Source organism: Rhea americana, unplaced genomic scaffold (genome assembly GCF_003343005.1).
Source record: "Rhea americana isolate MKP2758 unplaced genomic scaffold, rheAme1 scaffold_177, whole genome shotgun sequence".
Taxonomy (NCBI): domain Eukaryota; kingdom Metazoa; phylum Chordata; class Aves; order Rheiformes; family Rheidae; genus Rhea; species Rhea americana.
The window spans coordinates 1,242,465-1,260,461 of NW_028185894.1; the positions used below are offsets into that span (position 1 = coordinate 1,242,465).

General features: G+C 39.9%; 1 protein-coding gene across 1 annotated transcript in view; it reads left to right on the plus strand.

Annotated features, from left to right (window-relative positions):
* The window catches only part of ST3GAL6 (ST3 beta-galactoside alpha-2,3-sialyltransferase 6), a 34,770-nt gene that overhangs the window by 14,537 nt on the left and 2,236 nt on the right, over positions 1–17,997 (plus strand). The window contains exons 4-10 of the mRNA XM_085301468.1: positions 462–539; positions 3,396–3,499; positions 4,842–4,905; positions 10,744–10,839; positions 12,438–12,624; positions 13,693–13,830; positions 17,383–17,535. Coding sequence (XP_085157594.1) covers positions 462–539; positions 3,396–3,499; positions 4,842–4,905; positions 10,744–10,839; positions 12,438–12,624; positions 13,693–13,830; positions 17,383–17,535 — 820 coding nt within the window. The remainder of the gene's footprint in view (positions 1–461; positions 540–3,395; positions 3,500–4,841; positions 4,906–10,743; positions 10,840–12,437; positions 12,625–13,692; positions 13,831–17,382; positions 17,536–17,997) is intronic.

The window sequence follows — 17,997 nt, forward strand, 5'->3', positions numbered from 1 at the left end:
TTATTATGAGAGGAATGACTTATCCCCAAAGAATCTCGCTTTCTTCAATTATTCTGTGTGGTGCTCTCTGCTCCACTCTCCAGAAAGAGTCCCCACTCATCTCTGAGGAGCCCTGGTGACACCTGTCTAGTAGGGCTGCAGGGCTCTGGCACCTCCAGAGGCTTCTGCTTCTCTGGAGGTGGCCCTCACATCTAACCTCTGCTTTTATCTGCTGTGATGGTTGCACAGCAAGGAAAGTTACAGACCTCTTGGAGCAGCACTGTGAAATAAAAGCCATATTAGTAAAAGGAATCAAACTGCAACCAGAAAGATCTGCCTTTGTAATACAAAGGCAATCATGAAAATTTGGCATGGCAGTAAGTCAGTAATCAACTTACTAATTTTGTTTGTCCAAGTTTCCCCAGCTTATTGATGCTCCATATTTCAGTTTTTGCTATTTCTTTGAAATTCTTCTCCTGCAGGTTACCACCCACAGCTGTGGAAAGAAAGAATGCACTGGACACGTGTCTTTTGAAACCATCATTTGAATCTTTACTGGGGTGAGTCCTGTGTGAGAAGGTGGGAAGAAGGGAAAGCTTGTGCCAATTTAAGGAGAACTGTTGATTATTTACATGTTCTGGACTGTTTCACACTTTGATTCAYCTCAGTAAGTGCAGTTCTTGGGCTTGGGTTCATTGCTGCTTTTCTAGGTTCTGGCAACACAAACTGTTCAGCTTGCCATTCTCTAGCACCTGGGCAATACAATTAGTTCGACATGCTCATATATGCAGTGAACAAACAAATATTTTATCTTCAGATATGGCAACTAGTAACACTGAAGTTATTTCTTGATTAAAATACAAGCCCTAATCCTCCTCCACCTATTATTTTCTTGTAAAAGAAGGCTTAATGTCCAAGACTAAAACTCAGTTGTTCTGTGACTGAATTTGGAAATAAGAAAGAGCTTAAGATTTCTGATAGCTTAGCATTTCTGTAGCAGCCAGAGACCAGAGAAGTTCTGAAAATGTTCTCAGTTGTCTGGAAAGAAGTGTGAATACATCCAAATACACCCAGCCTTTAATGAAATAAGATTTTCTCCTTACCCCCTTCTTAATGAAYCAACATTTGAGATTGTTCATGGTTTGCTTTTCTGGTAGTGCTTTTGAATTGTGTGTGTAGGTGTTCTTTGCCTTAAGATACTTGTAGGAAGCATCCTTTTTAAAGAAGCAGGAAGCTGGAAAAAAAATAGTTCCCACCCAAAATGTAGGAGATGCCTGGTCACAGAAGTGCATCCAAGATGTGTGTGAGAAAATGCTAAGAGTTTTCCATATTAGAAGCATGTGTATTAGATGAGAAAGATTAAGGAACTGTCACAGGAACAGAAGCAGATAGGCTTTATTGTTGGCTTTGTGTTTTATCTGAGCAAACACTGAGAATGGCCCTGAGGAAAGCTTAGGAAGACGTTCAGACCAAGTCCTGGCTAAAGGAGGCTTAAAGTTCTAAGCAAAGGCACCATTTCTTCTTTGTTTGGTCCTTTTTGTGTGCAAGATAGCAAGACTTTGACTCAGTCTTGTTACTATTTCAACAAATGTGCGAGSATCTCTTGTTTCTCCGTCTTCCCAAAGCAGTTCTACAGCTCTAGTCCCCAAGTTTTGGTCACCAAAGAGTATCACCTCTCTGAGGTCTAGGTCTCTTGTTCATAAAGCGAGGCCACGCTAACTCCTTGTGAGGCATAGAGGGTAGCCCTACTCCTATGCAAAGGAGCAGAAATGGTCTCAGAGATGAGCAGCAGGAAAGAGGTAGGTGCAGAGGGAGGACTGCATCTCATGCCTATTTGCATAGCTCCTTTATGGGGGTAGTTTGCCAGAGCCGAAGGTCTGGTCTGTGCACTTTGGCAATAGCCTGGGGTGGTTGAAAGGATTTGTAACCTGACAGAATCGTTTACTGGAAAGGAACCAGAGCTAGAATTAAGAATCCCTTTGCAGTAGGTAAATTATTTATTATAGCTAAGCTTACCAGCTGCTTCTGAACAGCAAGGCAAGTAAATGTAATAAGGATGTTTAGTGCCTGATGTCTCAGTAACTCAGCAAGTCTCATTTCATTAACCTATAGCCCAGTTCTTGATTCTTTTTTGCTGTTAGTGTCTGCTGAACATACTGAGCTTAATGAGTGAGGCATTTGATTTGTGAAACTGAGAGGGAGGTTGTTTCTTTTACAGCTATTAATATTCTTAATGGAGCAACGAGTCATGTGCCAGCTGTGTGTGTTTATGGTCAACACTCTAGGTTTCTCCTTGTGACCACACACTTCTGCGTTAGCATTTTAATCTAAGACATAATATGCGAGATCAGTGCAAAGTCAGACAGTTCAGTGATGAGGTGAAGCCAAGGGCATGGTAGCATGTGACAGAACTGGAGCTGCTGTTTGTTCATTCAGCTTGACTTGGCAGATACAGCAACAGAGCCCCTTCCCTGAGGTGAAATAACCCTTGGCTGTGGTACTGCCTTTGCAAGAAACRAGTGATTTGTTCTATCTTGACGTGGGTAAGGTGTGAGGTGTTAGGGCTCCAGATTGCGGGAGGAACACCCTTCTGAGGCATATGCCCTCATGATCCCTATGTGCCACATTTCTGATCGCAGACCAGTGCATATGGACTGGATTTTTTTTTTCTTTTTTTCAGACAAAGCTAAACCAGAAGGTGCATGGCAGGGGCACATCTGATGTGGTGCAGCTGCTATCGGGTGTTTAGCCAGTGGGACAGTACTAGAGTTAGTCCAAAATAAAGCCCATGAAGTGTGTGTGACATGGACATGAGATCCTCACATGGTTTTGCTTTATGGATCTGCTTCTGTCACCCCAACCTACCTAATGTTAACACAGCTGTAAAAAGCCACTTGTTTGGAATGGGAGCACTTCTCAAACATGCTGAAGTCCTCAGGAGATGATATTCCAAATTGAAACACACTGTTTCAAATCCCATTCTGATTTATGTTATTACCATATATAACAAATTTTAATTTTCTTTACTGCCTCTTTTTTTTTTCCTCACCATGAATATTTATTTTTCAAAACAGAAGTTATTGGTTGTGTTACTGGACCACAGCTTTTTTCAAATGTTCTAGCTCATGGTATAAACTTCTTCAGTGCATGTGACTTTAGTGAATCTGTATAACTTACACTACTGGAGGTTTAGTCCTTCTATCTTTCACTTGCTACCTGAATTTTACATTATAAAATCTCCTCCTTTTCTGTGACTCATTTGCTTTCCCTGTGTTCATGAGTTTTATCCTACTTAAAATAACCAAATATTATTGATTTTTTTTGAAGAAGAAAACTAAGTGGTTACATGAATTACATGGTTTATTTAGATATCTCATGTGGATTTTTGAAACTTCTTGTTTTTTTCTCTTTATTAGTGTTGACAAAATATACCCGTTCCTGTGTGCTAATGATTTTATCAAAGTGGCAGAGTTCCATGGAAGTGATAAGTTTGAACTACCTTATGGAATAAAGAGAGCAGGTTTGTGTTCTGTGTGTACCTATTTTTTAAGTGTAAATACATAAATTATGTTTAGGCCACCTGAATCTCTAGGCCTGGTGTTGTTTATTTGCTGATGTCAATCCTTTAGGGGCACCTAGCAGTGACTTAGTAGGCTTATTTATTCCCTCTGATCTGGATCCTGTTTTTAACAAACACTACTTCAAGATTGCCCCTCTGAGCAGAGAAGCTCCAAAAAAGCAGGAGTTTGGGGGAATGGCATTTAAATTTTGCTTGCATTCATGTGTATGTAGGCTGGAGTATTGAAGATATTTAGCCAGTGCTCTGTTCAGTGGAGCATTAGCTGTGTCAGTGCTATGGGATTCGCTCAACACACCTAAGCTGATCGGGATCCAGAGTCCTACTGAGGACCGTGGCAAGTGTCCCCACCTTGAGGCAGTTATGTCAGCAGTGTTTCCCCTTTGCAAGGATAGCCCCTTTAGCCAGAGGAGGTGTTGATGTGGCTGCAGAGGGTAGTCCCGCCCTTACATGGCTATGCCCATGCAAAGTGTTGCCTAGTAATGCCTGCTGCCTGCCTTGGTCAGCCACAGTTTAGACTGGGCCAGAGACTGAAGTGCCTTGGTCACCCTTTTGAAAAAGGTTGTGAAGTCAGAGTGACTTCAGTTTTTAACACTGAACAGTGCACCATTTTAGTGCCCTTGCGAATCTGGGCTTTAGCCTCTTGCTTTGCCCTCTGTGTAACCAAGGTGGTGCGTTTTCCTGCACCTCTGACGTTGCAAGCAGGAAAAACACATCTGAGAATGAGTCATTCAGATCCTGTTGCAATGAGAGGTTTAGAAGTGTCAAACAGCTGCAAGTTTACTGAGGGAGGACTGAGAAGATGCCTTTGTCCCTCTTTGCTGGTTAGCACAGACTGGTTGGATGAATTCTCTCAAGAAAGGTAACATGGTTACTCTCCTTTGGCTGTGTAGCCCCTCCTCTTGGGTCAAGGCTGCATCTCTTTCAGCTGAAGGCAAGTAGAAGGCAAAACGAAAGCCAGTTAAGGCAGGAGTCTTGGAAACTCCTCTAATATTTATTTGCCTGTAACAGGGAGTTTTCGTATGCATATCCCATTCTGTTTTCCAACAAGGGGGTATTGATAGCAGGAAAAGCTCCCTGGAGAGGAGCTATGATAAACCTGGATTCCTTTGGCATCATTGATTCTAGCATGGTCCTAAATTACAAGTGTTCTTGAGTTCTTTGAGCACAGTGTGTAAAAGCAATTTTGGCTAAAAATGCTGTAGTCAGGATGGCATGCCTGTTTTTAAACTGGGAACCACTGAGTATTTTCATTAAAATCTTCTCTCTGCTGTTTGTTTTCTAGAGCAATTCTTTCGTTTAGCCCTTTCAAGACTGCAAAACTGTGGCCTGTCCAATGAAGATGACAGGTGAGATGATTATTTGCTAGTGATTTTGTTCCTGCATTTTAATGCTCAGTATTTACCTGAAAAACAACATCAGTGATGTTATCCTGGAGTCACACAAGTTAGCTGAGGTGAGAATTTGACYTATGGTGTCAAAGCGACATGCAGCTGATTCCAAGGTTTACATTAGTTTGGTTTTAAATGTATGTAGCACTAACATTCAAGAATAATCTTTCTGTGAAGTAACTTAAACTTACGGATTTTTTCTAAGTGCCCTAGGAGTCTGCTAWCTAAACACAGTGCCATCTTCCTTTAATGTCATTTTATACTCAAGGAAAATGAAACCACCCCCTGAAAGTGCCTACGATCTCCTCTTTCAAAGTCATTATTAGTGCAAACTAGCTTACTTCAACTGTCTCTTCAGAAAACATGTGAGGCGAGCAGTCATCAGTTTATGGCTGAACCTGTGCAGAATATAGCACAGAATGGAGCACACCCTAGGTAACTCACTTTCCATGTATTGTGTTGTCCTGTTTAAATCTCTTGGATAGAAGCCACTTCAGTCAGCCTTTTGATGTGTTTATTTTTGTAGGTAGGGCAGTAAGACTGGCAAATATACTAAAATGATGTGTTTATCAAGTGATGCAAAAGTCAAGTACGTGGGCTGAGAACTTACCATATATCATGTTAATATGCAGAATAGCTAAGAGCTGGATGCAAATAATGATGAGGCTGGCTGTACTTGACTGTTTTAATCAAGGAGATCAAACAGAACATTATTGCTTCAAGTCAAATGCAAGGYTTTCATATTTAATTAAACTTAGATGGAATATGAGCAAAATAATTTGTGCTCAGACTTAAGACTTATTGTGTTTTTAATATGTAGCTTTCCTGTCCAACCCAAGTGGGGTTGTTTTTGTTTACCATTTTGTTTACCATTTCTACACCTTTCTTTCCATGTGTTTAGTATCTAATTCTAGGATGTTCATATTTACTCTTACTAAGTTAAACCAAAAAACARAACAACCCCCAAACTACCCTCTGTCAGGAGTGTGAAAATCAGAAAATCTTATACAGAAGTGATCTACAAAGACTAGGCTAATCTGGAGCTTGAAGAAAGAGAATGCCAAATGTGCTAGAAATTCACTGACACCATAAGTTCAATGCTATAATTGTCTTGATTGTAAAGTCAAGAACCTTGTAGTACAACATTAAATCTTTTAAATAAGTGTCCTCCCTATAGGTCAAAAGTAAAGTAATTGTTACTTAACCTTTGAATGTAGGTTCTCTATTCAAGATGCAAGTCCTGAGAGATATGCTTCATTTTAATAAAAGTAATATATCTTAGTAGTACAAAAGCAAAATGAGAACTCTTRCTACTTAATAGGCAGTAGTTTAAATGAATCAAATGTAGAATGACTTCATATGATATATTCTTTCTTAATCCATCAATATACTTGTACAGCATGGACAGGGCATGAATTGCTGTAGTAAGGAAGAACTTTTATATAAACACATAACTGAGATACAGTGGTTTAACAATATGAAGCACTTGGGGAAATAATCTCAGCAAAATTCTCCTGTAATTCTGTTGCTCTGTTATTAGGCAGTTCTGTATTGCTGCAACCTAATCTTGTTGGCAGAATAGAAATATAAATTGAATTTCCCTGTAAACTTTTATTGAGTGGGGGTAGGAGAACTGCTTTAAAATATTTTCATGAATGTTAGGTGATATTAGTGTCAAATCTATGTGCGTGAGCTGTATTTGTATGCAACATCCATGAAACTCTACAAAGGATTTTTTTTTCCGAATAGTGCAGGTTTTCAAAGAAAGGTGGAATTCTTACTGTGTGAAAGTCCAGCTTTGCAAAACCTTTCCAAAGTGAGCCGTGTCATTGATTTCAGTGGACTTCTTTGTAGGAGAAGGCTTTTGCAAGCTAGGGGTGTATCCATAGAATACCTACTGAACACTCAGTCCACCTATTTCCTCATAGGTACTCAACAGGTGCTCTTAGGACTCTAAGCTTATCAACAGTAAATTCTCCCAAATGCATTTACGCAGTAGTGAGTCAACAAAATGTGACCTCTGCATCCTTCTTTTACCGAATAACCTCAAAGGAAATAATTTGCATTCCTCAGCAGAATACTGGAGGATGGGGTGTATTGAAAGAGTTGAAGTCCACATCCTCCCCCCCCACACACACCCTCAAAGAAACAGTATTTCAGTGGAATGTGAAAGATGTAAGCTTTTTGACCTTTAAAGGCTCCACTTCCACTTAACAATGTTTTTCTTTTATAAGAGTGGGAAAATGTTTCTTTTAGTATTTCACCATAAACAAAATAAGCAAAGTGATGYTTGGTCTTTTGATTAAGAGGCTATTTCACATGGTGTGGCCTAGGGCAATGATTTGAGGGAGTGATTGAGGGATTACATTTAGTCTTTGAGATACATTTAAGGTATATACGGGTCCTGACTTAAACTGCATGATAACAGCAGAATAATCTTACAGTTCATATGCATGCTCCTTCCCTGGTTATAGCTAAAGTCTTAATCTTTTTTCCCTTCCTCAGAATGTTGCGCTGATGGTTGTAGGCTGGACCTTCCRTCTGTTCTATTTTGCTTACAGCATGCTTGGTGTCATTTAAAGCCTCTRCATTTATTATTCTTCTAACCAATTTAGTGATCTGGAGGAGGGATGAGGGTTGTTTGTTTTTTAAATATGAAAGCGTTATGAAAAAGGAGACTTGGAGAAGTGGAGTTGATGAAATGCTCTGGGAGTAATGGTCTCCTGAAAACCAGTCTGTTTCATTTCTCTGATCTGTCGTAAGTATGTCTCAGTTTAACTTAAATATCTTCCAATGCAGTCTAGTCTTGCTACATATCCTTTATCTCCATTTCATACCTAGGTTTCCTTGAGATTATGTTCTGTTTTTTGGTGTGGTTACACCTAGCCCACAGGTGTAAATGTTATCTATTCTCTAGTGCAAACARTTTTCCTTGGTGCTTATCACCATCTGTGGGACCTGTGCTATTGCATACACAGGCTTAGTAGCATAACTAGAGACAGTTGCAAACAGGGTGGAGGGAGAATAGTTCATAAGTAGCACATTAATGTGAGATTTCTTGTTTGAATTAGCATTATTTGACTTCCTGAGCTTGACAGAGATTGAAAGTTTGTCTCTGTAGTTTGTTTGACTGTGGTCAACATCAAGTATATTTAATCTCCTTATCGAATTAGATATTATTTCAAAAGCTCACATACCATTTCYCAAGTAATATTACTCAACTTTTAAGAAGTCATGAATGAGATCCGGACTGCATCAGTCAGTAAAGAGGAAGAGGCATTGGATTTGATTTGAGAGCAGCTACCCAGCTTCTGGACCTGCATTAACCTTGGTTGCCCAGCTGTAATGTCACATTTTTTTTTATCCACCCATGCCCTGAATACGTCCTGCTACGTTCCAGGTGTGCAGTACAAAGAGGAGAAAATGAAGAGCTGTTCAGTTTTACATCAGAGTTGAAGGTACCACTGCAATAGGTAGGGACTGATGTAGTGAAGAAGCTTTCTAAATATAGCTTCTGCCAAAAGTTGGAAAGTGCACAAGGAATCCCTTAAAACATTGCTGCAAAGGACACTTCCAGCAGTGCCTCCTCAGAGTAACTTTTTGGCTCCTTATTATAGTCAGAATAATATAAATCAACTGTGAAGGAGTCAACACTATTTCGATAATTCTGCACCAAGTGGTCAGAGATATAAAACAAAATATTCAGCAAATTTAGGAGTCATTTTTCTTGCCATTTATTCAGACCAGCAGATGACTTCCTACCTGATGTGTCAGACTGTGCCAGCCAGGTTCTCTGCAGCGCGCTGGGGAGGGCTGCTCTAGCCATGAGGTACTGCAGTGAGTTAGGGTGCCAGTAGCAGTTACTGTTTATATCTCATGCTAATTCCTAATTCAAGCAGCCATAAGGCTTTTGTGAGTTAAGAGGTTTAAGACTATTGAAACTTATAGCATGCTTCTACAAAAAAMTGAAAAAGATGGAAAAAATGATAGATCTATACACTAGTGTTGTTTTCAATGTCTCTCCCTCATTCTGCTGTCATCACTTACTGATAACCCTTTTTGTCCAGATTTCCCTTTTTTTTCCCCCTACTTTCTCTTTACTGTTACTTCTTCATAGGCCAGGATCTTGCTTTGAACTCTATGGTATAGCTGTGAGTAACGAAGCATAATTCAGAAAAAGGGATATTTATGTTCCCTTCCTCCCACCGTAAATGTTCTAGGAGGTATATGTTCATCTGTGTACTTGCTCAGGAAATCTTAAAACTAGACTGAAAAACTAGTAGGAAAATGAATGGGCTGGAGCAATCCTGGAGTAGAGAGAAAAGGATTTTGTGGGCGTACTGGGGTAAGAGGGATCAACAGATTTTTAGCATTCTTATTTCTGAGACACCAAATTACATGGAATTTCGGCATTAGCTCAAATGCTTTTTATGAACATTTGACTTTTGCTAAGTTGTTTGAGAAACACTGGAGAAAGGTATGCTAGCTTTTTTCTTGTCAGTCTGTCTTGAGAACTGTATTTAGCAGTGCTGGATTTTGTAGGACAGGTGCATATTGGTTTAGAGCTGCTTAACAGGCAGATCAAAAATTCTGTATGAAATGCAGGCAACTCCCTCTGCAGATGTGGCCCTGGAGCAGCAGATGAGAAGCTGACACCCCAGCTCCTCTTTTGAAATCATTGGTGGTTGTATGAAGAAAAGGAGTAAAGCACTTGTTCCCATTTCACCTTTTTTATAAGCTTTAGTTTGTCAGCTTTGGCTTTGGGCATAGGTGCTTTTCCCTAGCCCACATGCAGCAGTGCGTGACTACATCAGTAATTCTGCTGGAAATAGAGGGGACTGCTCTGCGATGTTGAGCTGTCAGTCAGTCTGGGCTGGAGCAGGCTGTTTTCATTCATGTTGAGTAATACTTTCCTCAGCTGAAGCCAGCTGGCCTGTCTGAGGAGGAAGTACTGCGCCTTTTATATAGGTTCTAGTGTTCTTTATGACGTGGTCTCTTGGTCCCTTCTAGCAAGAAATGGCATGTTGCCTTTTTCTTATGTGAAGAACCCTATGACCAGGATGCTGGGAGAGGATTTATCCTCCATAAACTGTGAATGTGTCTGAACAGAACACGGACATTTTTTTTTCCCAGTGTTGCTGCTGCAACCAAGCTCATGAACAGCTTTTGCTCCAAATTTAAAAGAAGCATTTTACAACCAAAATGCTCATGCTCTAAAAGAGGAGTTTGCAGTCTTACGTAGYGGATGTAAAACTTCCTTAAAGAGGCAAGGTTTCTGGAGTAAACATAGCAGCAAGCCTGTTTGTTCTCTTTCTAAAAGCAAAGCGCACATTTTACTAGCTTTCAAATAAAGCAGTGTAGAGCAAAAGAAACARCTAGAAGACCTGGGACAGCTCTTTGGAGAATTTTACCGTTAGAATTTCATTGCATAGGTTTAGCATTTGCATCTATAGAGTACATTTCTTTTCCATAYGCATTTTTAATATGTTCTAAATTCAAAAGGACTAGTTATTTTGATTGGATGTATTACAAAATGTAATTTATAGCTTCCTGTAAGTGTTGTATATGCTTAGTAATGCTGCCTAATTTGTATCTAGTCGTAGGAGAATGCAGTTGTGTATCAAGAATATCCCTCTGGTTATTTCACGATAATGCACACTTCCATCATTGTGACATGTTTAAATATATTTTTATAGTCCTATCAAATCAACTAAATATGCAGAAGGCAGATGTTTCGACATTGGTATTAATGATGTAAGTGAAATAGTGGATATTAAAGTTCTGCTTGTTCCGTAGTGTTTCCTGTCGAAGGTGTGTTGTGGTTGGTAATGGAGGAGTGCTTCGAAATAAGACATTAGGAGAGAAAATTGACTCGTACGATGTGATAATAAGGTAATAATATTTCTGCTTTTCATTTTCTGTGCATGCAGAGAATTACAAACATTTGTTTTCAGATGGTAGCTTTGAACTTCAATTATTATACATGGATGAAAATTCCTGCTTTATACATTACTTAATGGATCATATGTTTATTTAAAGATAATTTTTAAAAGATTGATGTTACATAGACTGATAGATATGGAAGAGAAAAGAAGCCTAGGTGTGCAGCCTGCCTAGCCTACAGATACACACCTGCAAGGTGCTGTTATCAGAGATGAGTCTGAGCATGTGATAGCCTAGAGGCCTCTGCTTGCCCCTTGATGTGAAGCAGCATCCCAAACAAGTTTCCTCCGTAATAAGAAAAAAAGATACAACCACTTTCTCTTCTGCATAAACTGAGATGGCAAGTGATTAAATAGCCCTCCTGCCCATAGGTATCCTCTCGGGTAACATACCTGACACCTCAAACTCTCCTTTCATTAAAACRGTTAAAGGCCCTGCTGCCACTTCAGTTTGTCCATTCTGAGATTGCGTCAACCTCATTTTTGTTACTTTGCCATCAGTTGTAATGCTCCTTTGTAATACCATTTCAGTATTCAAACAGTAGCATAAAAAGCCATATACAATACCTGGAATTTGACATACTTTTAAAAACATGYTGATAACCTGAAATGGAACATGCAGAATTCTTTAGTTGTAGYTCCTCTTATAAACTTAAAACTACAGAAAGTGATCCAGATAAAATCTTCCTCTTTAGGAAATTTTATTTGCATGACAGCTTTTTTTTCTTTTTTTGGAAAGCGTAAAAGACAAAAAAAATTACGCTTCTTTTAATTGTAATGAAATGATGCAAACGAGCTCTGTAAATTATTTCTAAAGTCTTTTATATATTTGGATATAATCTTTGAATTGAAAAGCTCCTTGTAGATCTATTTACTCTTCATGAACTGGAAATCCTTGCATAGATTAGTGTCATGCATTTAAATACCATTAGCTATAAATTCAAAACTGTTTTATTAATATAGTACACATTTGCTTTTTTATATCTACACATACATTTATATATATGTATGCATATATATATATATATATATATAAAAATATATATATACACAGACACACGTGTGCACGTATGCTTACACACACACAGTTGTATCAGCATCAGGAAGACAGTCATAATCTCTGTCCCCATATGCTGTATACAGTGAAGAATATTAAAACATTCTTGAATTACCTCTTGAATGATTTGAATCTAGATGCATGAATAGAACAATCAGKTGTTCTCCAAGCCAGATATTCTTTAGTCTTCTCCAGTTTCTGCATTGGAGCCAAAATCAGAAGGCCTTCTGCTTGAGTGATACATGATAAGCAATCATCTAGTTGTATTCTAAACCATGTTGGCTAAGTTCCCATATGTGCTTGATGTCTCTGGGTTAGAGGGCGAGTGCAGGAAGCATCTTGTAATTGCTTATCTACCATGTAAAATGATAAATGATGTGCCACTAAACCCTTGTGTACCTGGATGTGCTGTCTGCCCTACAGACCACTGCACAGTAAGAATGGGTGTGTGGGATAGTCATTGCGATCTCTTGTCTGTCTGTCCTCTGCAGAATGAATAATGGTCCTGTTATAGGGTACGAAGACGATGTTGGGAGGAGGACAACTTTCCGCCTTTCTTATCCAGAATCCATCTTCTCAGATCCAGTCCACTATGACCCTAATACGACAGTTGTTCTCATTGTCTTCAAACCACGAGATTTAAAGTGGCTTTGGGAGATACTAAGTGGTCAGAAAATAGTGAGTTTAATTATTTATGCACTTCGGCTTGGCTTGCCACTCTTCTCTTGCATGTAGTGTATCTGTTCAGCATTTAACCTTAGTTACCCCAGCTGAGAGGAGCAGCAGATCTCCCAGTCAGTCTGCTCATTGTCCCTTTCCCATTATTTGCTTTTGTATTCTCTCTCACCTCACGGTTGATCAGTTCTTCATCCYAAAGCAGTTTTCCTTTTGGAACTATTTTTTTATTCTCTTCCTAGCACTGTTTCATGTTCTGGTGCATATGTCCTAGCCCTCCTGCTCAGTGGAATCATAGAATAATTTTGGAAGAGATTTTTCTCTGGAGGTCTTTAGCCAAACTCTCTGCTTAAAGCAGAGCCAACGTCAAAGTGAGGTCAGGTTGCTCAGAGCTTCATCTGGGCAAGTTTTGAATATCATCAGGAATATTTCCACAGCCTCTCTGGGCACCTGTTTTGCTGCTGCCCCACCCTCATGGGGCAGAATTTCTCCTCATCTTCCCGCTGTGCACCTCTGAGGAGAGCCTGACTCAGTCTTTTCTATACCCTCTTGCCTCCATCTGGTTAATTGAAGATAGATTGAACAAACACAGCCTCCTCAGACAGATCTTACATGCCACATGCTCCAGCCTCCAAAGCATTTTAGTGGCCCTCTGCTGAACTGGTGCCAGTTTGACTCTCTCTTGTGCTGGGGACCCCCAAACCAGTACTTGTGAGACTACAGCTGGACACAGTACAGAGTACTTAGGAATGATCTCATTTCTCTACCAGCTTGCTGTGCTCTTACTAATGTGACCAATTATGCAATTAGTCTTTGTTGCGTTGAGGGCACACAGCTGGTGTCTGTTGTCCATCAAGGCCTCCAGGCAAGGTTTTCCAGGCTGTACAGTTGTGTGGGGTTGTTCTACTGCAGGTACACAGTTTGGCATATATATTTATTGAGCTTCAGGAGATTTGACCTTCCTTTTCTTCCTCAACCTTCTGCCCTCAGATTTCACTTTGGTTAGATATAGAGAAACTACAAAAGCAAAACCAATAATTTATAAAATCTGTATTTGCTTGACCATTGCAGAATGCTAAAGGCTTTTGGAAGAAACCAGCTTTGAACATGATATACAAATCTAGTCAAATCAGGATACTTGATCCCAGCATCACCAGAAAAACAGCATATGAATGGCTTCATTTCCCAACAAGGTTTCCCAAAAAGGAGGTAGGCTCTTTTTCTTTTGTCATTAACCTTTTAGTTGCGCACAACCAAATGTGTAGTCAGAATTCATTATCTTTTCATTATAATGGATTGTGTAAGAACATCTTTTAGGCTCATGCTGCGTGAGTTTGGGTTGAGATGATGCTCAAAAGAGATAGGAAAATGTAGTCCAGAAAGAAAGGGGGAGCATAGCCTTGTATGCCAAAATCTCTCCTTATGGGTTCTTTTACAAAATTTGAAAAAGTRCACAAGCTTTGCAGCACAGCAGATCTGAAGAGCCTCTATTTAAATATTAAGAAGTTTTGAATTATTAAATACATTTAACAACAAAAAACAACAAAGAAAAACCCTGAAAGCCAGGAATTCTAACATTGCTGCGTTTTCTCTCTGCTGTGGGAGTAGGGAACAGGGCGCGTACAGGATATTCCAGGCTTGCCCTAATGACGTGTCTAACTTCATTCTTGTGCTTGCTGATTTGATGCCAAGCATTGTAACACACTAACCAACTATTTGGAGACAAAAAATACATTTCCATCATTAGTTTCTGACTAAAGCGTGTTTTTGATGAAATGTAAGGCTTCAAGGAGACCTCCTCTGTGTAGTCCAGGCCTAACCATGCACCATTTAGTATAAAGGCTAGTACAGATACAGTTCTGTTCCCTATTCTGTTCGTCAAGATCAAGTGACTGACAGGCATGGAAACTTCTKACAAGCTGTCACTGTGGAGTGTCTACTGCAAGCTTTTTTCTGGCTTAATCTTTCTAGTATTTGTGGGAGTTATTTTTTGGTTTTTTGGGGGGGTGTTTCTGGGTGTGTGGATCTTTTTCTGTTTTTTAGGGGTTTTTTTTCCTTCTTTTTCAGTCTAATAGTGGCTTTGCCTCCCTTATTGACTCTCAAACTGGAATTCCCAGTTCAGCTGCATGCTTGCAAAGGCTCTGTGGTATTTCACCTTTTCACGTGAGRGTAGGAAAAAACAACAGAGTAGTTGGGAGCCTGGTGATCTGCTAAAGGGTCACCAAATGCACAAGGCTTTCATGACTCCTGAAGTGAATCCCTTTTTTTTTAATTATTTTTTTTTATTGGTGTGTTCCTTCCTCAGTGGGAGTAAAAGTAAAATCAGCGCTGTGGGTGAGCCAGATGGAGATGTGTGATGTCCTSGTGGTCATGCAGAGGCAGAGGCTGCTCAGGCACTTTGGATAACATATGTGCTCTCTCTGCTCCTCTTCTACTCACTGAGTGCCCCTGCTCAGAGCCAGAGCAGAGTGTTGCAGTGCTTGGACTGCTTTCCCTGCCCTGCGTGTCCCATTTGCCCCATCATAGGGGCTCTCACAGGTAGCAGCTGGTGAAGCTCRGGTATACTTGTCCTCATTTTTCTCCCCATCTCGCAGGTGGTGAGCCATGGCTAACAGCCTGCACATCTGCAGACAACCRGCATAGCTGGTTGGCAGGGCACCCTTTTGCAGGATCTGCTCTGGAGCTGTCTGATGCCATGGTGCCTTCCTGGTGAGGGCTGGTCCTACCAACCTTGTCCTGGGCTGCAGTCTCCTCTACCTGGAAGAGAWGCTGAACACTGCTAGTGCTTCCCCTGCTCTCTCAGCCTTTTTCATTAAGCCAGTGTTACGTTCCATCTGTATGCCTTTGTGCATAGTCCAGCAAGCATTTTTATTTCTTTATTAACAAATGTGATGGTGGCAAGTGATCTGGGAAGAATAATTGCAAAATCAGATGTGCTGCCTCAGAATCAGCGAAGCCAAAATGTTATGCAGAATCATTCCAAAGCTCTGTCAGTTCCCACAAAATACGGCTGGCAGAATAAACTTCCTTACAGGTCTAGGTTCTCTAGCTGTTGTTAGGCTGTCTTTGATTCTGAGCTTTTCACTGACGAGCTTTGCTCTGCAGAACCCACTGAAAATCATTTTGCTTGATAGAGGCTTTCTCTTTCATAATGGTAAATACTGGTTTCCTTGAAGTTGTTGTGGACAAAGCAGCATGCTTAAAACATGACAATTTCTTTTAAAAGTAGTTTTGCTTTTTAATATTCTTTTGAGGTGAACTTAATGCCTATGAAGGCCAATGTTAAACAGAGCTCGTTGTAACCTGTGATATTCCTGAGACTTCCAGATCACGCTTATCCTGACGTGTAACATTGCTGTTGTAATTCTGGGTACCTGTCTACTATGGACATTGTGACAGGTGTGTGACTTAAGTTTAAAATCTTGGTCCCCAGAGACAGAAAGTTGTTTTACTAATCAGCAGAGCCCCCAGGGAACTATGTGCATTTTATGTTGGTTTTTGGAGTACTCTGGAGGTTGTATAAAGGTAAAAAAATTCCACCTAAAARGTGATGGATCAATTCTATGATTTTAATTAAGTTTACAGAGCTGATATAATAACTTTTTACTGGGGAGTTGTTCATCTGTCATATAATACAAAAAGTTTTTTGTATCATGAAGCACATCTTCTTGCCTATGCAGAATTGTCCAGTACTGTTTTGCCCAGTTTGTTTTCAGAGGCAAGTGAACTGAGAACTTGAGTAAGAATTCAAGAAAGTACATGGTTTTTGTGCCCAGTTTTGATGTTTGACTCCAACTACTAGAAGTGTTTGGCTCCTTTGATCTCTGATAGAATGATTATTTTAGCAAGGAAGGATGTATGTGTCTGGAGATTTTGTCYATTTCTGTGAGGACTTTTTTCCCTCAACTTAATCATTTGGTCTAATGAAACAGATCATCTGTTAGTACAAACCTTACCTTGTTTACTTCCTTAAATCAYTTTACCTACTGCTAAAACTGCAATGTACTTGGTCACTAGACAGGACAGGTGATTGTGGTTGTTGCAGTTGTTCTTTGTTCTTATAACAAATACTATACAACTACACTTAGGTGCTCTCAGTTTTGCCCAGTTAAAAACTGTTTATGACCTGCTCTTGATATCTTACTTTGCATTTACTTCTGAACTAACTTGCTGTATGGAGAAGTAAGTAGTTTTATCTACAGTTTCATTTCTTCTAGTGGAAATAGCAGGGAAAGTGTATTCTTTTGGAATTTTCCTGCTCTAAAAAAGCTCAAATATCAGGGAGTTAATGCAGCAGTAGCATTTAATTGTTTTCAGTCTGGTTTCATAAAGAAAYGAGATATGTCACATTATTCTGTTCATCTGTCTTCGTCACCTAGAAACCATTGAACYCATCTGCTAATTCGGTCAAATCTGACAGAGGAGGAATGTTCTCCAATGTATTGAAGTCTGACCAGTTTTGTGAAAGTAGGTTGCTAAGCAGAGAGACTTTAATGATGTCTCAGCTGATGGAAAGACTACAGTGTGGGCYCAGCTCTTATTAAAACCAGAGAATCCCAGGGAAGGCCAACATTGCAGGTGCGCTGGTCATGGAAAAGCCACAGGCAGTGTTTTACTCCCTGTGAGCCCTGAGGGGATCCAGCCCCAAAGCCATGCACTGTAGGAGAGCTAAGCTGCCTGAGTGCCCCTGCTCTTCGGTTTGCCATTTCTGCCAAGCGGATGGTTATTTATGTGTGCATGTTCCTTGTGCTTTTGTTGTAGAAACCCAAACATCCAACAACAGGTCTAATTGCCATTACACTAGCGTTTCACATATGCCATGAAGTTCACCTGGCGGGCTTCAAGTACGACTTCACTGACAGAAACAGTTCTTTGCACTATTATGGCAATGACACAATGTCTCAGATGATGCAGGTAATGTACATTTGTTTATGCTGAGAGGCACGCTTTCGGGGAGAACTGTATTGTGGGGAAGACAATACAATCAGAAGGAAAAATGTAGACTGCAGGTTAGAAAGGTCTGTGGTCTTCTACTGGGATGTGCTGCTCATGGGTTAATACTGATGAGTTTCTTCTACTCTTTTTGTTTTTGAAAAATGTTGATAATATTTGTGCTAGCTGTGGAGGAGCTACCAAGCTGATTTTAACATTAAGTGTTACACCATATTCTACAATGTCTGTATTTCATTTGTCCATTTATATATTCAGTTTTGCTTTACCAGCATTGTTTTTAAGCTATGTGGCTCTTGTTCATGTAAGCATATTTATTAGCATTATCAGAACATGAATAAACAGTACTTGTATTTGCATTCTCTTCTCCTTTGGCAGCTTCCTGCAGAAGTTTTCATAGTTGCCAAATTTCTTAAAAAAAAAAAA